Raw genomic sequence first — 22,590 nt, 5'->3', positions numbered from 1 at the left:
CCGAGCGCCGCGTGTACCAGGCGTGGTGTGCTGCCTATGAGGCTGTTCCGTTCCCTGCTTCCCTCCCTATATTTTTTCCGACCGCGAGTCCTGGGGGCCTTTCCATCACAACACGATCAAGATCATTTCTGAACGTTCTAATAGAAATTCAGACTTCGTGTGACACTATTCAGAGCAAAGGCATAACTCAAAGTTGAGTGTGATTCTCCTCATGGGTATGAGTCTTAACAGTTTCTGCGTATCGGGATTTACGAAACAAAGACACGAAATAAAGTTAAGTGTAACTGTCTCACGGTTATGATCTTGAACACTATGTGTTCCAGTTGGCATGTCTCTATAAAGTCTATTTCCACACACGTTCACGACGTGCATTTTAAGTGTCCTTCTATTGGAATTCATAAGCGTTCAATACATTCCAAGCCTTTTCGTGCTAGTGATTAATATCTGATTGCAACGAACGTCTTATACAGGGTGTTACAAAAAGGTACGGCCAAACTTTCAGGAAACATTCCTCACACACAAAGAAAGAAAAGATGTTATGTGGACATGCGTCCGGAAACGCTTAATTTCCATGTTAGAGCTCATTTTAGTTTCGTCAGTATGTTCTTCCACCTACGCTCAATGGAGCACGTTATCATGATTTAATACGGGATACTCTACCTGCGCTGCTAGAACATGTGCCTTTACTAGTACGACACAACATGTGGTTCATGCAGGATGGAGCTCCTGCACATTTCAGTCGAAGTGTTCGTACGCTTCTCAACAACAGATTCGGTGACCGATGGATTGGTAGAGGAGGAGGATATTAGTGTTTAACGTCCCGTCGACAATGAGGTCATTAGAGACGGAGCGCAAGCTCGTGTTAGGGAAGGATGGGGAAGAAGATCGGCCGTGCCCTTTCAAAGGAACCATCCCGGCATTTGCCTGAAGCGATTTAGGGAAATCACGGAAAACCTAAATCAGGATGGCCGGAGACGGGATTGAACCGTCGTCCTCCCGAATGCGAGTCCAGTGTGCTAATCACTGCGCCACCTCGCTCGGTGATTGGTAGAGGCGGACCAATTCCATGGCCTCCACGCTCTCCTGACCTCAACTCTCTTGACTTTCATTTATGGGGGCATTTGAAAGCTCTTGTCTACGCAACCCCGGTACCAAATGTAGAGACACTTCGTGCTCGTATTGTGGACGGCTATGATACAATACGCCATTCTCCAGGGCTGCATCAGCGCATCAGGGATTCCATGCGACGGAGGGTGGATGCATGTACCCTCGCTAACGGAGGACATTTTGAACATTTCCTGTAACAAAGTGAAGTCACGCTGGTACGTTCTGTTGCTGTGTGTTTCCATTCCATGATTAATGTGATTTGAAGAGAATTAATAAAATGAGCTCTAACATGGAAAGTAAGCGTTTCAGGACACATGTCCACATAACATATTTTCTTTCTTTGTGTGTGAGTAATGTTTCCTGAAAGTTTGGCCGTACCTTTTTGTAACACCCTGTAGATGCAATGGAACCTCACTTGATGGTTTAAGGACACAGTGACTCCAGTATCTTCCCTGTAAACAACGGACGAGAGGGTGAATTATCCTCCCATCGAATCCCCGCCTACTGGTTGTGTTGGGTTCAAAACAGTAGCTCACTCGTGTGTCCGACGTGTAAAAAGTGATATGCCCAGATAGAAATCCTGTCGTATTCGTTTATGATGATGGAAAATACAACGAGAAAGACGTCTCGAGTTGACAACCTAACATCAAAGGTGTCGCAGAAACTGCGGTGGTCAGACGTGGCCCCTGCCGCTAGTGCAAAAAAAGTCGAGCGCTGCGGAGTGTACTTGCGCGCAGTTCGCACCTCTGGCGCCGGCCACGTGCTGCCGCAGGAGCGCGCATGCGCAGAGCGACGCAGCGGCGTGTTCCGCTGGGCGCACGCGCTGGCAGGAAATCGCCCCGATAACAAGCGCATTGTGTGTAGTGGTCCGGCAAGCCCGGACGTCGCTTCGTCCCTGCTGGCGCTACACTCCGCTCCACCGGGCGGGCCACACGTACTCTCTGCAACGTGTCCGACGCTGCATCACCGAACAGAGCGAGGGCGGCGCACTAGACTCGCATTCAGCATGAGCAGGATTCAAAGCCCTCCGCTCATCCGCAACTGAGTCTTACGGCTGTTCATCTAAAACATTGAAGCTAATGCTGGCACATTTTTTTCTTAAGTTCATGGTCTCGCCTTAGCTTGCCCCATCCGAGCTTCTGCTCTGTCTCTAATGATCTTGCCATCGGCGGGAGGTTGAGTCCTCACTTTCCTTCATTTTAGACAATGGATTCACTGTATGCACTGTGCACCCGCAGTTCTAATAAGCACTAGGGTAACAATCGGCAACAGCCTCGTTCGAAGAACACTGTAAGAAATTCGGAGGAAACATGGCTTGTAGATTTGTCTGTTCCTGAATACCTGTCACGTTTTATGTCGCTGTGAAAGAACCGCATAAAAATCGCGAGAGTTGAACAAATTTTTATAACTTTTCGAAAAATATAACTGCCATTTGATTGTACAACAGGTTTTCTTCCAGAGTCTAGATTTCGGTCTTAGGCCATTATCAAGTGTTACCACTCCAACAGATTAAAGCACAGTAAAAGTACAAGTATCAGGAGAATTGCAGGACAAACAGTTAAATTAAGGTATGGGCTGCGTGATTTGTTCTCTTACTTACGTATCAAAAATCTTTAGACTTGAATAGAACACAAGTCATCGTCAAAATACTTAACTTTGGTTTATATAAACGAAGATACAAATTTTGACGATGTCTTGTGTTCTATTCAAGTCTAATGATTTTTATATGGAAATAAGAGACCAAATAGTGCACCTCATACATTAATTTAACTGTTTGCCCAGCTATTCTTCTGATACTTGTACTTTTACTGTGCTTTAATCTGTTGCGTTGTAATACTTGATAAGGGACTAAGACCGAAATCTAGATTGTGGAATGAAACCTGTTGTGCACTGTGGCTCCACACCAAAGTAAAATCATTAAATTCTGTAACGTTGTTTTTCAATCAGCAGAGATGTGGCGATTTCCGAGGTGGACTGCAGCTTCTGTGATTAAAAGACACTCCTGTGCCAGTATCATAAAAATCGTCATGACAAACCGCTGTTGTGGATTACACGTTGCTATCAGAATAACGAGAAATATCCGAACCAGACACTAATAACTAAGAAAATACCAAGAACTAGAAGCTTTTCTAAACGAATGACACAATCTTGTTGACCGCTTTCTCTATCGATTCGTATAATCCCCTAGACTGCCGAGATAAAGAAAAGGGACAAAACCGATTACGTGACAAGGATTGTCGTTGTGTTTTATCTGTTATTGCGAAAGATAACTGCGTATTAAAAGAAGCACCATATACATGACAACGGAAAGAAAATATTTAAGCATGCAAAAAGATTTAGACATCCATAGTTGAATTTCTTGAATGCGCACTACAACGAAATGTGTCTGCATAAATTTACTGCAGCAGGACGGATATTTGCTCACAGAACACGATAGCTATTGTGGCCTACTGCACACTGATATCATTTCGTTATTTCTGCACGAACTACAATTTTCAAAATGGCTCTGAGCAGTACAGGACTTAACAAATGGTTCAAATGGCTCTGAGCACTATGGGACTCAACATCTTAGGTCATAAGTCCCCTAGAACTTAGAACTACTTAAACCTAACTAACCTAAGGACATCACACAAATCCATGCCCGAGGCAGGATTCGAACCTGCGACCGTAGCGGTCGCGCGGTTCCAGACCTAGAACCGCTCGGCCACACCGGCCGGCTTATTGAGCTGTGGCTAGCAAAGGATTCCATTTGGTGTAAAAGTGGTTTCTGATAAAAATAACAGTTGTAGGAGATAACACAGAAATTGTACAGACGACACGACAGACGGACCAGTTAAAATTTAAGTATATTATTCCAAAACCACATTAAAATTCGATTTAGTCTGTTACAATATAAAAACTAGTACTCGAGCTACAGTTAAATCCAACCTGGCACGAAAATGTCTTGCTTCAGGTCAAGAGAAATAAAGCAAGTGACGGAAACGTAAATAAGAGTCTTCATAACTCGTGCAGGCACTGTTTATAGTGTATACAGACAGTTACTTTAAAATGATTAGTAGCCAAGAGACTTGAGTCCAGGCAGGGACATCACAAATTACCTGTAGAGAAAACACGCTTACCGGACGGGATTCTATCGGTTGAATTACCTATCACTGCTGCACTAACTCGAGCTGCACGATCCATGGCTGCCACCAACAACAGGAAGCCAGCACGCAGACACTAAAACGGTGGCAGCAACCAGTGAGGATAACGAGTTACTCGAACAGGGAACTGCGAACGACTGAGATGGTGAACTACTCCCGCGACACATTTTTTTTTAACACGGCTAGCACACCACAGTAGGTGTCCGCCAGCAGAAAGGAAACCTGTAGAAAACCTAACCAGATTGGTAGTTACGATCTGGCGATAAATTAGTATTTTTGCAGCCAAGATCGCGTGCTGAAATATTTTTATTTCACAAATGATCTGTTTCGACAGAGTCCAGCTGTCATCTTCTGACCTACAATACACCATAAAGGCATTTCCCATTTACAGTCGCTCCCGTCAGCCACCGCGCCGAGTGTCAACTTTGTTTGCCCGCATATTACTGAGTCACGAAGACAGGAAGCCACTACTACACGTAGTGAGCGTCTTCTCCGTGTTGAACTGTGGCACAAGCACGCAGACCCGCTGATTAGGGCACAGTAGCTCCCAATAGAACGCAGTTGTGTGCGTAGTAATTGGGCACGGCCAAGGGGCAGCACAAAGCCAGCCATAACTTACTTTGCGCCTCCTCCGTTCTGAGGGGGCGGCCGGTGGTTCTTATTAATTGCCTCCTGGCGATGCGCACACAAACCGATATCCCGCTACCACTTATGAGCGTGTCAGTCCAAATAAACGCGCCTAATGACCACTTCCTGGTCCTCGTTAAACACCGCTCCACGCGGCAGACAACATCCTCCGCCCTGAACACTTCACCGGCGACACTTCAAAGCCGCATTTCTGGTGTGTCAGAAATACAAACTAAATCCGGCCGTTATTATCCTTTTTTTTTTAAAAAAAAAAGCAGAAAATCCTAGAAAATGACAGGTACAAATATTATGTTTGAATGGCGTCTGCTAATTTAATATGTATGATACAGTTTTCTCGTTCTACACGCACGTCTGTTTGTGGCGTGGCGAAATAATTCACATTATTTGCAGTCTCTTTGATTTGTCACACACCACACTGTTCTGTTCTGTTTACGCTTTTACTTCAATATCGGCTACCCATTAATTTACTTGGCGGCAGTCTTCTCTGTTATCAAATATCTTTGCGTAAGAGAGTGCTCATTTCTCATCGATCTATTACATTTTGTTTTTGTAGATGTATCTCCCCTGCTTGTTGAGGCAGCAAAATGGTTCAAATGGCTCTGAGCACTATGGGACTCAACTGCTGAGGTCATTAGTCCCCTAGAACTTAGAACTAGTTAAACCTAACCAACCTAAGGACATCACAAACATCCATGCCCGAGGCAGGATTCGAACCTGCGACCGTAGCGGGCTTGCGGTTCCAGACTGCAGCGCCTTTAACCGCACGGCCACTTCGGCCGGCCCGTTGAGGCAGCACTCGCCTTTATGGCTTGAATCTGACATATCTCCAGTTTCTTCGGTTCCCATTGACTTTCTAATGTCTCTTTCGTGCAGGGCGACGCTTTTGGTCGCTACCACAGAAACCTGGCAGAGGCAGACGAATTCGTGGAAAGAGATTATCATTTTGGAAAGGACGGCGGTCTAAGGCGCTGCAGTTGTCCCATAAGATTTCGTACACATTTGAACATTTTTCTGTGGACAACAGTCTTACACGAGGGCGTGTTGTAAAGTAATGCTTCCGTGAAAAATCTTAAAGCTTTTTAAATAAAACAAACATTCTACGTCTTTATTCTTCGTGTCTACATATTAATTTCTCAACATAGTCACCCTGGCGACGAACACATTTCTCCCAACGAGAGACCAGTTTGTTGTTACCGTCACTGTAGAATGTTTTGACTTAATTGACGGAGTCACAGCATTACGTCTGCTTGCGCCACATCATCACTATCAGCGTGGAGTCCACGGAGATGTTCTTTAAGTTTTGGAAACAAAAGAAAATCGGGTGGGGCCAGGTCGGGACTATATTGAGTATGATCGACGGCAGTGAGCCCAAAGCGTCGGATTTTTGCAGAAGTCGCAGAGCTAGTGTGTGGTCTCGAATTGTCATGCTGAAGAAGAGGGTGCTCAGTGTATGGAAGAACTCTTCGAATGCGAAACTCGATTACAGCACGCTGTTTCTCACGCACTGACGTAGTGCCCGTCGTGTTATGCGATGAAATTCGGAGCCGTCTAGCGACAGAGGACTCCAAATATGCAGGTGCTTGTGTCATTTAAAAAGCTTTTAGAGTTTAAAAAAATGGGAGGCAATACTTGTCAGCACACAGGGCGATTGTCCGACATCAGTTCTTCGTCTTAACCACAACAGCATAGTGTGCGCATGATATATCTCCACTAGAGAGGGCTACGCGTAAAAAGAGGACGATATTTTACACGTAGGAGACAAATTACAGCGATATGTGGAACCTATATGACCAGAAGAAGAAGTTTTCCTTGCACGAGCGCTTCGTAATACCCCGCGTGTCGTAACTGGGATCAACCTCAGCCGCAGCTGTCTCGGATGAGCGCCGCTGCGTGATCGTCCGCGACGGAGCGCTCGCAGCGTCGGAATGTTCCGCAGTGGGACTGGCCTTCCCGGAACAGTCGCAGCAGAGCAGTCGCCCTCTAATTACGTGTAAAGAGCGTCCCGCGAGGCCGCTGGCGCGGCGGAAGCGCCTCCAGTGACCAGAAAAGTCCATCAGCAGCGGCGGCGGCGGCAGCGGCGGCTCGACCACGCGTGTCTCCGGCCCGCGCGCGGCTCTGCCAGCCGCCCGCCCCACGGCCGCGTCGCAAAACAACACGCCACTGTGCGGCTCCTCGCAGTCCAAGCGGCCACTCAGCTATTTACACGGCGTGGGAGGAATTTCTGGCGACACGACCATTGCCACTAATAATAACCCTCACTTTGTGTTAACGTGCCACCAACGAATAGTCGATATTTGTAATTAAAAAAAAATAAAAAAAAAAAACAGAACCATACCGTCTGAACTTTGAAAATTCGTCAGTGCTATCCCAGACAAGTAATTTGTCATTGCTTTCCTTCAGTTTGCAACTGACATGACGTTTTAGGCTCTTTAATTAAAGAAAATAATCGACACAATATGGAAATCAGTAAAAGAACTCCAACAGCTAACGTGCTTTTAATGAACAAAGACTACTAGTAGTGGACAAATCATGTACTAAAGAAAAGATAAGAACAAAACGCTTAGAAGTAGTGGAAATCGGGCTTTGATAGAGGCTTATGAGGACCACTTCGACAGAAAGAAAAACCGGTGAAGATGGTCTGAAAGAGATCAGAGAGAAGAAACACCTCGTACCAACAGTCGAAAAAAGGAAAGCAAAACTTTGTGAACGTTTATTGAGACTGTGGTGTGCGTACTGTAAGACCTTCGGTACACACACCATCATATTATTTGATTTGTCGCTCTAACGAAGAAGGCGAGTGTCAGCCATATGTCTCGTGGTCATATCGTGGCGTGTTTATCTTCTGCCGTTAGGTCAGACGATAGAAATGCCACTTGCACGCTTAGAGTAGCAGATTGATGGTGACCAACTTTAAACAGAACTTGATTAATTTTCACACACATTTGTTAAAATAATGACAAGCATAAAAATTACTTAACTTGGTTCTGGATGCTATTTACAATTGACAATCTGAAGTTCCTTTGGTATTGGTACGTTAATCTTATTCTCTCTGATACTTGACAAAAGTGTCTATACATTTATCTTCATGGTTATGTACAGGAATATGGTAATCTTACTAGGCGCAGACTGAAACTTGACTATAGACTGGTGTAGACAAATGCAGACTGACTAATCGGAGGTCTGCACACTCGTTATAATATCTCGCGCATTCATATATCACTACGCGAGTGTGATCCGCGAGGAGAAAAGGTTCTACGTTAGCAGCAATCTCATTGACTGCGTTACATATTAATACGCGGATCAGCGGAAGCAGAATTTGGTCCGTCTCTATGGCAGCGCCATCTCGTAGTGCGGAGACGGACGAGCGCTGCGCCTGCGCTGTTGTGCTTAGTGGGGCGCGCTCTAGTGGGAAAGTTGTGTACGCGCTGACTACGTGGAAATATGTACACAACAGAGACATAATAAGTTTTTAACAGACATAATGCTAGAAAAAATTTTAGGAAAGAAAACCAAGAGAAAACCAACAAAGGTAATAGTGGAAGATCTTCTTGAAGTAAGAAAGTGCCAAAATTGTCACAAAATGAGGAGTAGAGTACATAATAGGTGAAACTGGTTGCAGCGGCAAAGCATTGATGATGATGATGATGATGAGGATGAGAGATACTGGTACTAGCGTTGTACTGATGAGCATAGGACCCACTTTTATATACAAATGCCGCAAACCACTGTACCGAGCATGGCAAAGAGTACTTCATACCAATATTTGCAGTTTATTATGCCTCCCTATGTGCCCTAATATCTCTTATTGTCATGATCCTTACGCGAGATACTATGGCGGTATCATAGTGATCGCATAGTGTTCTTCCAATGCAGATATTTTAAATCCATATTATAGGGTTTCCGAAGAACTGGTCATTATTCTTCCGAGGATTGCGGTTTAGGTTCCCCCTGCGTTTCTGGTTTTGGACTGACATCAATTGAGTCAGGTACATTGCAGTCACTTTCTTTATTTAAACCGTCACCGGTTTTCGAGCATTTCCTGCCAATCTTTTGATTGTTGACATTCAACGTAATTGTTTTGTATCCGGATGTTGCACTGATTATCGTTGCGGTACTCACATCATGAACCCGTTGAAGTGCAGTGTTGTGATCGAAGATCGTAATATACCCAACGATGCCTCTACTTCGTATCAGTTTAAAAAAAAAAAAAAGAAAAATAAAAAAAAAAAACTTAAAACGTACGTACTTCGCACGTTGCCCGGGGTGCATTCGAGCACGAGGTGCATTAAACTGCTATCGATTATAAATAAACACGACGTGCTGCTCATGCGAAAGGTGTCACACTGAGTGAAAGCCACCAGCATATGTGTATAAAATACTCGTATTTGGCCCTGGTAAGTACGAGAAAGATCCGCCAATGTATGCGACGAGTAGGTGTCATTCAAATATCACTTACATTTTAGTACAGTAGCAGAACCCGTCTGCAGTGGACAATGTGTTGGTACGGATGACTTAACGAGTACCGAGCGAGGTGGCGCAGTGGTTAGACACTGGACTCGCATTCGGGAGGACGACGGTTCAATCCCGCGTCCGGCCATCCTGATTTAGGTTTTCCGTGATTTCCCTAAATCGCTCCAGGCAAATGCCGGGATGGTTCCTTTCAAAGGGCACGGCCGACTTCCTTCCCCGTCCTTCCCTAATCCGATGAGACCGATGACCTCGCTGTCTGGTCTTCTTCCCCCAAAACCAACCAACCAACTTAACGAGTATTTCGCCAGTCGTGTTTCTGAAAGAAGGAAAGAATGTAACACTTTAATACCCTGTCGACGACGATGTCATAAGAGGTAAAATAGAACTCATTGGCCCCGGTGGCTACAGAAGTATGGACATTTAAAAGCTACGAAACCACGAAAGATTTAATACTGGGTGAAATGAACTACTGCCGAATGCGAGCCCAGAGCCTAAAGCACAGTTGTGTTTCTGTTCGAAAGTATGCACAGAGTCTGCTGTGTATTGCGGCGACCCATAATGTTTCATAAAAGCTTCGAGATGTTGAAACAATATTTTGGCCAGTCATACTACACAAATTGGCTAGTACGGTATGTGTGTAATTAATACTAGTAGCTCTTTACGGTCCAGTACAATTCTGTACCGAGATTACTCATCATCCAGTTAAAAGCGGTTGCCTCGTGAAGGTCTTTATGGGAGCACGTCGTGCGTGCACTCATTACTGATGCTGTGGTACGTCCCCATACTCTGTCTTCTGGCAACCTACTGGCTAAAAAACTATCTGTATCTCGAAGTACCATCCAGTATTCAATTACGACGCCAGAAATTCGCGACGTAGCCCTTTGGATACCTCTAAAGAGGACGTAAAGAAGAAATAGCGAGGGTGCTGGGGGAAGTGTTACTGCGGCAGAAGGCAGCGGACCTTCGGCAGTCGCAGCGCGGTATCAGGTATCGACTGGCTTGGCGATTACATTAGCCGGTGACGCAACGACAGCCGCTGCGTGACTTCGTATGGTAATTGGAGAAAGACCGCCTCGCATTAATGGCATCGATTTTAATAATGGCCGCTATCTGTCCGTACGGAGTACCTCACCCTTTACGGCTCACTCTCCCAAAGTCACAGGCAGGGGTAAAATAAAAAAGAGTAAAAAGAAAAAATGGGGAGAGAGTTGCGGGCGCACCCAGTTTGGTTCTTAGCCACGTTGTTGCTCTCCCGGCATTTCACGGTGAAAAGGATCAATCCTCTATTCTAGCTTAACTAGCTCTCTTTCATGTCTGTACGCACTGTTGGCACAGAGTGCCAGAGCACCTCGTACTTTGCACTTTTATTTTCTGAAACAACAATGATCATTCCAGGGTAACTCTGCTGTGTTTGTCTTCACTTCGTTGAAAATTACTTCAAGGCCTTTCGCGGCAGTTCTTCAGATTAGAAGCCGTTCGGTTATAGATGTTAGAAACAGACTTACAAGCGCGGGGTGGGGCATGAATAAGGAGTTTGTTCTCCGGACCTTTGCATCCTACCGGAACGTGCCAAAGAACTTAACGATAAATTCATCCATCTTAGTTTATTACATAAAGACCAATGAGATGCTATTCAGGAGCATAATTTAATTGCTTCGAGATTAGTTCAGTCAACAACGTTGGATAGGTCCAGTTACACACGTCGAACGTTCTGTGTTGTTCTCAACTGAGTAAGTTTAGGAGTCTCCCTTCCTGTGTTGACTAGACCTGTTGGTGGAGGAAGGAAGATTGAGTTCGGCGTCTCGTCGACATCCGCATCATTAGAGCTGGAGCACACCCTCGGATTGCTCAAGAATAGAGAAGGAAAATGGTTCATAGTTATGTACAAACTGCAACAAGGCTTTTGTAATGTGCATCACATGTCTATCGTTACGTGAACGAGCCGCCGAGGCAGGAATGAGGTACAGCAGAGATGGGCCAACACGCGTTGGTCAATTGTTTCGGTTCATGACTTTAAATAAAGGGGACGTATCCACGTTCTCTACTGGTAGTACGTCTAATCACTTGAGACCGGTAAACAACAGTTCTGTCTCAGTGATGACTCCCCCGTTACCGAGATTTCGGGTATCGCGGCTTGGGTGACAGTCCGAGACGCACAGGTAGCGTGACAAGGGAAATCGTTCGAAGCGGAAACACGTTAGCCTGCTCCCGAAGCTGATTAGACTCTAGCGGTGAGACATACATCTTCATCTCAGCGTACTTTCATTCTCTAATAAACTGCGGACGAATAGCTCTCCTTAATAAAAGCATATGAGTTTTCACTACATTGAAATAAAGCATGAACAAGGAGCGGATATTTTTAAGTGTACTGTTTGTTCCTCATAGAATTATCCTACCGGTCGCTGAGTGTGTTCGGGACGTGAGCGAAATCCGGCCCTCGCAGAAGCATTCGTGATATATTCCCGAGGGCATTATCCGCTCCTTTCTGAAACTGACGACTGGACCGCTGGAAATGCGAGACGGGCTAGACAAAGGAATTTCGGTGCGAAACAGAGTGGCAGGCAGGACAACAGAGTCGGCGGCAGGTCGACGTGCGGCCGGGGCCCGTAACTCAAGGACAAGGCTTCGATTTCCGGCGGGGACCCTCCTGCCCCTGAGTGCGTGTGTCTGTCGCTATTGTTGGTCACCAGCCATGCGGAGATGCGTTCCCGCGGACGCGTCGTAACTGATGCGAAACGTCATCGCCGGCAGCTCTCCCTCTCTCTCTCTCTCTCTCTCTCTCTCTCTCTCTCTCTCTCTCTTAGTGTGTGTGTGTGTGTGTGTGTGTGTGTGTGTGTGTGTGTGTGTGTGTGTGTGTTGGACACGGCACCGCGTTCACCACTTGCGTGACACACCTTCACTACCATTTTGCCAACCCGAGGAACATTTGTCTTTGATGACAAGAGTCACCTGATGGAGAATTCTGACGATGTTCCTTTTAACTGCTGGGGCACTCCTTCCCTGCGACAAGAGCGCATTAATAAGATCACGGTTTTAGATCCCAACGAGGTTACTCACTCTGATGTCATAAATGCTTTACGCAAATCCTTACCTGACCTGTATGTTGACGAATATGACCCTCAGCGTTGCTGATGTCTGGATCTGTTTTCGTATTTTAGAGCTATGTGGAGCTCCAGGCTGTATGAAAATCTACCGAAACAAAGCCCTGATTGTAATGCAGGGGCAGTGTACATATCGAGACAGCTAATGCGATTCTTTCCACCTAATCTTCCTTCTACACGTTAGTCTCCAGCTGACCAAGACGTCAGTTTTCCTACGCGCCATTCGCCAGTGAAATAGGGTACAGGATCAGTTAGTGGCACTAGCAGCAGTCTTTAGGTGACTTGCGGAGTATGATGTAGATGCAAACGAAGTCTTTCGTGACCTCGATGTTGGCTAGACGTTAGACATGCAAATCCGTGTAAGTCGCCTGGCAGATTTTTTCGGTCTCCTGTGGCAAAAGAACATGGTTTTTAAAACTTTTCCTGTTGCTCGTGCATGTGTTCAAGTAAACATATATACGAATTCCAAACACATTGTTCGGGTTGCGAATTAATACGGAAAAAACCTAACGCAAATAACATTGCTGCTGTTACCTTCCTCAAGTAGTTTTCTCCTTCATCAGTACTATGACTGGTTTGATGATGCTCGCCACGACGTCCTCCTTTGTGACAACGTCTTAACCTTAGAGTAGCGACGAGCGGAGTAGCCGCCTTACCACGGTTCGCGCTGCTGTCCCCGTCGGAGGTTCGAGTCCTCCCTCAGGCATGGGTGTGTGTGTCGTCCGTAGCGTAAGTTAGTTTAAGTTAGATTATGTAGTGTGTAAGCCTAGGGACCGATGACCTCAGCAGTTTGGTCCCATGGGAACTTCCACAAATTTCCAATTTCCTTAGAGTAGCACTTAGTTCAACGTCCTAGCGTTAGTCCAGTCAGCAAAGGAAAGTTATGGGAAAAATTCCTGCAGTCCCAAATTTCTATGCAGTGGTAGGAGCGCGTGCCATGAAGAACATACTAAAGTTACTGACGGTTGGGGTATGAGTGAGAGGGAAGGGGGAGCGTGTAAATGTCAGTTTTTTACGTTTTTCTTGAATCACTCGAGAACCGTGAGTTGTAGCGAAAATGTTCCCCAGCACAAAATTTAGCCATCAAACTTCCTATAACATTTTTTTTCTCTAGGACTAACAGTTTCCGATCAGCAGGAGATGGAAAAATCGCAAATGAATAAAAATTGCGTTTTTTCTCTATAAAATTAATGTTTATTGTTAAATGACACAGGTTAAGAAAATGTGTATATGACATCTGAGTGCAGTAGAGCCGTATTTAGGGGTAAATTGTGTTCTGGAGGTGTAATAGGGAATGAAGGGTGGGGGGATAGACGCGCGAGCGAAGGCAGGTAGCCGGATTGTGGTCATGCACTTCCCTACTTCATAGGTCAGCCAGCTGAGGCGCGAGCACGCGATTCCCCAAACACTTTACTATAGTACGTGACAACAAGCGACTGCTGCGTGTTGCACAAAGTTGTAGCGACCCTTTATCAGCGCGCCTTATTAATCACAGGCGCCACAGTCCGCAGAAATGACAGGGGTGGTTTATTTACCATAAAGTGCGTTTACATAATATAATAAATAAAAATACACAAGATAAACTTCTGGACAGAATCTGGGTAAATCTCTGCGCACAGTTCTACATTGCTAGGGTGGATATTAATCCCTAGTCATCCGGTAGAGCAGCTGTAGGGTCCTTCTAGGAAAGGCAAATTCCCTCCACGACGAACGCTACCTACTTTTCAATTTAAAGACGGACTATACATCCCCAACATTTCCTGTCCAGTGTCCTTACACTAGTACAGAAATTAAATTCACTGAGCTCTTGTTTATGTAGTGGAACTATTTTCAATTTATTGTGTACTTATTTGCAGTTAAGTGAGTTATTACGTAAAATACCTTCTTATCCCATCCCATGGAACAAGTTAAAATATTAGTCCTACAGAAAAAAAAGAACAACTCCTTTTTTGTAGGAAACTTAATGTAGTCTAATTTTGTCTCGGAAACATTTTCGTTAGAAGCCGCGGTACTCAAGTTATTCAAGAGAAACATAAAAAATTACCTTCAGGCACCCCCTCTCCTCTTACGCTCATATCCAGCTGATAAGGATTTTTAATGTGTTGTTTATTGCACTCCCTCCTACCAACGTATAAAAAATTTGCGACCACAAGAATTTTTTCCCTTATTCGACCTGTTTGGCTCTCTTTGACTGGGCTAATTCTCGCTGGAATTGTTCCAGTTCCTGTCTTCCCATATGGTATCTGGCCCCTGTAACTCCCTCTGGTACTATGAAAGTTATTCCCTGATGTCTTAACTGGAGAGCTGTCTCCTGTCCCTTCACAGTAGCCAGTGTTTTTTACATTTATTATTATATCGTTCCACTTACTTTTCAACATTTTGTAACATCACATATCAAACGCTTAGATTCTCTTCGATTTACGGTTTTCTCGAAGCCCATACCCAGCCTAGGAATACATGTTCATGACGCAGTACATCTTCGAGCTTAACGTGACTTTGTGGGCAGTGGCCAGTGCAGAAATTTTCCTACGAAATTAATTTCCCTCTGTCACTCCCCTTCCGTTGGTGTAGCTTTTATTTTCTTTTTCTTTTTTTTTTTTTGAGTGAGTATATCTTCCTTATTTTTATTTATTCTTGTCTTGGTCAGTAGAAATTGGCAGTGACTCGAACAGTGTTTCAGTGACTTGGATCCTACCCTTTTCTCCACCAATAATAGCTTAAATTTAAAACAAAAAGTGGCTGCACACAAGCAGGTTACAGCAAACAGCATCAGGTTCGTACTTGGAGAACTCCATTACTGTGCTAGGCAGAGTGCTTTCCGATTTGCTCCAATCGTCGTCTCCGCCTTAAACGAATTACGCACTGCCGCCGGACTGTTTTATTAATACGTGGGGCGCACGTACTCGCAGGACCGGAGCAGCGGAGCGCGGCTTTGTGAGATATGCCTTCAATATCCAGCCAAATCCCGAGTGCCGACTCGCCGGCCCTCCAGAATTCAATATTTAGTCGCAGAGATGGAGCCGGCCCGGCCCGGCCGCGTTTCAATCAGTTTTTCTCCTCTGTCCTCTCGCCGCCCGCTGGGAGCGTGCAGAAATTACTGCCCCTATCGGATCTCAGAAATGCGCCGCATTTGCCGAAAGGTACGGCGTGAGTCCCTTCGAGCAATCTGCGAAAGAGCAACGCGTTAATACCAGGGGCCTTCTGCTGTCGTCCTCTCGATTGCTCTTGGTCTGTTTGGCAGCGAAAGGCCTCTCTGTCCTGTGTCGACCGAGGCACTGGCCGTATACTTTGTGTCTGAAGTAGCGTAATCTGTCCTTGATGCTGAATTGTGTCACATCTTGTTACTGACGAAGAAGAGCCTTCTTTACGCGGAAACAAAATGGCAAATGTCAGTGGTTGTTGCTTCTGACACGAGAGTAAACAACTATGCTGTCTTGAGGCAGAATCTTGGGAACACTTCCTGATTGAATTTGCAGAAACAAAAGCAGTGAAAACACATATCCCTAAAGATTGTGACTTTTATGTGGTAGAAACAAAGTATTTTCAATTTTTGGCCATTTCGATACATCGGTGCGTCTATATGGCGTCAGCCCCCCTCCCCTCCCAAAAAAAAGGCGGACTTTAGAGACGGGTTCCCTACACCCAAACAGGAAAAAAGTCTAATAAACAAGGGCTGTAAGGTACATACCTTAAGAGATATGAACACTTGTTCATCTTCGATACTATGAAACACATCTCTTCTACTGAAAGCTCTTTGGTTTTTATATGTTGAGAGGAGGTATAAGGACCAAAACAAGAAAAACTGTCTAATAAGCATAGGCTCTAAAATGCATACCGTAAGAACTATGAGCACTTGTTCAGTAAAAGCTAAGATGAACATGGCGCTCACAGATCTTAAAGTATGCATTTTAGACCCCTTGTTTACTAGACAGTTTTTTTTTACCTTGGTCAATACTTCCTCCTCCCAAAATATGGAAAGTAAACACCTTGCAGTAGAAGAAATGTGCTTCATAGTATCGAAGATGAACAAGTGCTCCTATCTCTTAAAACATTTTAAAGCCCATGTTTACTATACTTTCTTACGAGGAATGCAGTGCACTTGTAGCTGGCGTCGAGTGGACGGAGTCGAGAAAAGAACATCCTGATAGCTGCTCACGCTAATAGCAGTTGTAAGAGGGTGCAGCATGTAGCGACGGTTCGGCAGGTACCGAGGTAGGTGCTTATTTTACGACTGCCTTATCGAAAGCTTTACGCGGAGTGGATGATATCTGCGTTACTGAAAGTACACACAGCTAGACGGACATCACAGTCGACATTATCGGTTTCAGTCTGGAGTAATTTATCTTCAGATGGCTGCAGTACGTCACGAACGCGGGACAACATTGGCCGTAACCGTGTATATAATTACTTGATGCCAAAGAAGCCCCTCAGAATTTACGAATCCTTTTGTATGCATGTATTACCCTAATAACAAAATATGATGCTGAATTAATGTATTCTGTAGTTGTATCTCTTTGGCAGAAGGAGGGATTTTGCCTGTGAGGGCATAATGATTGAGCGTCACAATCTAACATTGTGTATTCGTGTAGAACTTCGGAAACGCTCGGTAATGCAGCCAATTTGACATGACCCCAGTCTGAAACAGACAGTGGGAATGAACTCTAAAATTATGTAAACATTACATCTTTGTTTAGCTGGTAGCTATCACACACCCACGGTCATCGTCGGTATTTTAGTCGTCAGCTGAATAGCCTAGATTAATAAAATCTTGTGTTCAAAACTGCAAGCCACGTGGCCGAATTTTGCAGTACTCAACGCGTGAGTTGATATCGACAGCTTCGGTCATCCCCTCCAACAGGCTCTTCCATCATTCATTAAAAAATTCCCCCCTGTCTGCGGAAGACAATAGGGGCTATCCATGGCCTATTTTTCGCGCGCGGCGTCAAAGGATCGAACCGAGGAATTACTTCCACTCTGTCTCTGGCTGCCACTGCGGACTGCGAGCCCAGCTTAGAGAAGTAGACGGCACGTGTTGAATGGTACGCACATGTGCGTGTATAAATACACCCTGCGACATTAGTCGGCCAGGCGCTCTGAACATCGATCAGTCGGCAAACCATTGCTAGATCAATTAGAACAGAAATTTATTGAACTAACAGCTGTCGCCAAAATTTGGGATGCGGTCCAATGAACACAATTTTGCTTCCGGGTAGAAGCCACTCGGCTGTTGGCAAAGGACAGAACGTGAGAGAGGCTACGCAGAAGATCAGTTGGAAGGACGAAGTGTGACGAAAATGTAACGAGGGAAGATGAAAGAGCATGACCAATAAGAACAGTTGCCCGGAAGTAAAGCACGTATATGTTTTCAGTTCAACGCTTCTGCCTTTCGTGTTTCCACTGTCAGTAACGATCAATGTAGGATGCAGGCCTGTTTAAAATTTACGCATTTCGAAGGCTGGTCAAATATAAGTGATTTACTCAGAAAGAATCACAACACTTACGCTTAACAGTTTTTCAGTCGTATAGTTTTATCATGTTTCGAGGTCTTGTCTTTGCATTTAAAATGTGCAATTTTGCTTTGTCTGATCTATATATTTTTAAAATCATCCAGGACGACGTTGTTGTCTCGTGCGGCTGTTCACAATATTTTCAGTGTTTTATGGAGATTTGAGTTGAAAGGGCAGACTGGCCTACGCTTTTCTTATAAAACCAAACAAATGTGTATTTGCGTAAATCTCATTCGTAACCTATTAGGAGTGTCTGACCTCAAACTGAGGACGAACATGCGACATTCGTAGTGTTTTGATGAGTACAATAACTTCCATGGGCAATATAAGTGTCCCGTTAATTGATCAAAACCGATGGCTGGTTCAGAAGTAGAATTGACCAGTAGACCAGTATTCATCTCCCTTCGTATATAACGCAGTAATTGAAACATCTAACTCGTATTCAGGTGGAGGGAGGTTCAAACACTACCAGGGCCGTCTTTGTCAAGTTCCTTGCGCTTCTGCCAGATCATTTCAGATGAATGCTCCCATGGTTCATTCAGCGATGCCACAGGATTTCCGCATATCCTGTGTCTCTAAATATCCTCTGAGTAGAGGGGACTTTTAAATTTCCACCCTGCTTTCTCTCGTTCTTCGGACCTACAGTACTACGTAGCACAGTGTCGGAGTGCGTCGAGCGAGACGAATCTGGTTCGAAAGGAGTCTATCCCCCACCTCGCCGTCAAACATACTCTCCTGTCGGGTTTACAGTTGTCTCTTGAGGGTGATAAAAAAGTTCTTTTTTAGCTGATTTTTCTCAACTTTTAAAGAAGCATTCAAATCATAGACACTGTCGCCCTCAGTCTAGCGAAAAAAGGAACTTCTTTTATTTGCCTGTAAAAACTGTCACAAAAACGTTTAAAAATACAGTTACGGGGTTTTCGACTAGCCAGGAGTCGTCGCCAGAAGTTCACTTACGTTGACAATGCAACGGGAACTGTACGTCACCGTTTGCAGTAGGGGTATTTGAACAATTTGATGGTGGCCACTGGCTGTCCGAAACCGGTCACTACATTTTGTGAAATGTTTTTGTGATAGCTGCCGCAAGAAAAATAAAAGAAGATAATTAGTCAGTCACATAATCTGCATTGACAATATGTAAGAAAATAAAGCTATTTGCATGTGTGACGTGCGTCATTGTCCTACATGTGAGATTCATATCGCAAGTCACGTCGTATATTGCAGGGTGCCCAGCTGCAGAACAAACACTTGCAACAACCGGACACCCTATACGCCACCCCGTTTCGGGCGAAACGCTAAAAAACTGGCCGGCCAGCCGACCGCCGCCTCTCTTTCTGCGGCGTTCCCTGCCGATGCGGGAGAAGCGCAAGCAAGCAGAAGGGCGAGCGACAGAAGGGGGGGGGGAGAAGGGGGTGGCTATCACGGTTTTTACTGTCCCCGCCGAAGCTGGCCACCCCTTTCGCTTCCCGACGGCGTCCGCGGGTTTATAGAGGAAGGGGCGGCGGCCAGGCCCCCGGCCGCCGTCGCTTCTTCCTCTCGCCACACACACACACACACACACACACACACACACACACACGTGTCCCTCTTGCTCGCCATCAAAGACCGCGGCCAGAGGAAGGCTCAGCCCCCGCAGATACGGCCAGTCATTATTAATAATGGTATTCCACCATCAGGAGCCGCATTTCGCCTTTTTTCCACCCCCGCGCCGCCCTCCTCGGTGCCAGCGTCTCCCCCTTTCCTCCCACTCGCCCCCCCCCGCCCCACCCGCTTTTCGCGGCACACGCCTTCCTCCCCTTTCTCTCTGCGCGCAACCCTTCTTTCTCCCCGTCTAATTCCACAGGCGCTGGCACGGTATCGCGTCACCGCAGATTTTTGTTTGCACCCTCCCGAATGCTGCAGACCACCCATCCACGACGGGGCGGTCGTTTTCACGGCTCCGCTCCGCCGTTTGCTAGTTTTCTGAACGCCAAGTGTCATTTCGTCCTCACTTTACCCCACCCCTTACGGAAAACCTTGGTCCAGTTTTTATGGTACGAGTTCCTACTACAAGTTATTTGCCCATTAGGCGAAGATTATAAAAACTAATTAGCCCTCGACGAAGCAATTCAATGAATTACTGAGAATTATGCGAAGCGTACGATAACGAGAAACACCCCGGATTCTTATAGGTATGGCCGGTTGTCCAGCGGCTCCTTGTTGCGACAGCATCCAAGAGTTTCAACTACCTGTCATCTCGTCAGAGTCGGACTACAGTCTCTTACTTGTCTGGTGTCCTAGCTGCGTACACCCATAAAACGAAAACATACTGGACTTCTTTTCCACTGTTGCTCTTCGCCTGTGAAACAAACTGTCCTGGCGCTCCTAAATTCTACACACAGTTCAGTTTCTTTTCCCATTTAAGGAAAAGCTGAATCACTTCTTTATTGCTAACTTTCCCTTAAAAATTAACTTACATGACCATTTCTCTCCATCACGCGGTGAAACACATGCTCACTTCTTCTGCTAGTTACTAGTATTTCTGCATTAATTATTTGAAGTATTGGATTCGGTACTAGGTTTAGGACCTCTTGTAACATGTGTATCATAAGGAATGTAATGTAAAATAATAAAGATGTAAGAGAGGATCTAGTGGTGCTGATAGTGCCAGGGTGAATCAACAAATAATCTTGAATAAGCAGTTTTGACTGTCCGAAGAAGACCGGTTAAAATACGTTGAAAACTCCGTTCCCATTTTTATTTATTTATTTATTTTTTGTAGTTAAGACTGGGCAGTGTCGCCTAAAAGATTTTATCAGTAGTAATCAAAATAGGCGTACACGTTAATGGTTCAGATACAAGATATTCCCCCACTGGTGATTTACCTGGTGTTTAGAAAATCGGGCCGGCCGGGGTGGTCGAGCGGTTCTAGGCGCTACAGTCTGGAACCGCGCGACCGCTACGGTCGGAGGTTCGAATCCTGCCTCGGGCATGGATGTGTGTGATGTCCTTAGGTTAGTTAGGTTTAAGTAGTTCCAAGTTCTAGGGGACTGATGACCTCAGTAGTTAAGTCCCATAGTGCTCAGAGCCATTTGAACCATTTTTTAGAAAAGCGGAAGCACAGCGTCGGTGCAATTTCTGGCCACACACTTGAAGCATAACATCAGTTGTACCGGAGCTTTAATGGGGATGGTCTCGTGAGATATCTTGGACGGGAAACGTCTTACGCGGATCTGGTGGAACGAAGCTTGAAAGCGGGTGTGAGAGTTTTAACGTCCAGTCGACGGCTACCTCTTAGGAGACCGAGCTCGAGCTCACAGGACTTGGGAAAGACATTGGTTGTGGCCAGGTTTAAGGACCCGACCCAGGATTCATACAAACCGACGTAACAGAGAAGCCCGGATAGCCACTCATCTTGAATGAGATGGTCGAAGAATGCAACGAGCCTCAAATCCTGTGTGCCCAGCCGACATTCAAGTCAGTAATGATACATAGCAACGCCCTAGTCGATCACTCAATCGATCGTCCGTTGTGTAACTCAAGGCTTAGAGTCGAAAGTCCTTTTCATCGTCTAGGCAAATAAACAATAGATAGTATCGAAAATTACTAGAAAGAGACCGGCAGTGACCAAATGACCTTACTCCTGCTTTCACTTAGTTATTTTAGGTAACGACGGAAAACGAATATCTAGATGCCGGGGTGGGAATATTTACTATCATTCCCTGATATACAAATCCATCTTAGCTCAGGGTGGAATGGTTGAAGGGATGTTTTAGGAAGACGCTGGGCTATATGTTCGTTGCAACTTGAACGTTGTCTCGAAAGCACTGCTGTACGGGCCACTTCTGCAAATAAAACACCTTCGCCCATTTCCAAGCCTCCGTGCGCTCGGAATTTTATCTTCAGTGATTCTTTACAAGATATTTCGGCAGCTACAGCGCAATTATCATAAATGCAGGTGTGTCCTCCGCTTATCGGGCGCTACAGGATGCGCAGGGACTTTGTCGGAGCTAACGCACGCCTAGGGCACTTAGCCAGATGCATGCGACGGCTGATAGGGCTTCCGAGTAGGAGAGAGCAGATAAACCGCGGCCGAAGAACGCTGTGGAATCCGTCGGCCGCACCGCAGTCGTCATTCGTGTTAATCGGGCTGCAGCTACTCGGCGTATCACTGTGCGAACGGCGAGTGCGCACCCACGCGCCAGCTAGCACTGGCGCCAGTGGCCGGGCGGCCTGCTCGCACGCACCTTCGCACCCGAGAGCCGTGGGACGCGGGCGTCGGGTGGGCGCTGCTATGCGCTCACGCAGCGACGCGGACGCCTGCGGTGCGTGGGATACGCGATGCGCCCTGACGTCGCGCCAGCTGTCGACAACTAGCTGCTGCGGCGCCGGCGTTATTCGGACGCTAATGCGAACATCGTAGCCTTCCTCTGGCGATCGGAAGCCGTCTTCGGTGTCGTCCTAACTATGACGCTGGTTATTTATTAGCTATACTGTTCCCAGTTCTTGGGGGGGGGGGGGGGGAAGGATTTAATGCTGGAAGCGATTGCTGACTCGGCAACTCGTAGCAGTAGCAGTCTCCAGAAGTGGGGTTCTTCTCATCTGAAGATGTATTTGCACGATTCCGTGACCCCT

The 22,590-nt window shown here is 45.8% G+C and overlaps 1 protein-coding gene across 1 annotated transcript in view; it reads left to right on the top strand.

Annotated features, from left to right (window-relative positions):
* Positions 1–1,708: 1,708 nt before the first annotated feature.
* LOC124545916 (homeobox protein cut) overlaps positions 1,709–22,590 on the top strand; it is a 167,350-nt gene continuing 146,468 nt past the window's right edge. Inside the window, exon 1 of the mRNA XM_047124877.1 lies at positions 1,709–2,041. Coding sequence (XP_046980833.1) covers positions 1,709–2,041 — 333 coding nt within the window. The remainder of the gene's footprint in view (positions 2,042–22,590) is intronic.

Source organism: Schistocerca americana, chromosome 8 (genome assembly GCF_021461395.2).
Source record: "Schistocerca americana isolate TAMUIC-IGC-003095 chromosome 8, iqSchAmer2.1, whole genome shotgun sequence".
NCBI lineage: Eukaryota > Metazoa > Arthropoda > Insecta > Orthoptera > Acrididae > Schistocerca > Schistocerca americana.
The sequence above is the reverse complement of the archived record's forward strand: the minus strand, read 5'-3'. Positions and strand labels throughout refer to the sequence as shown.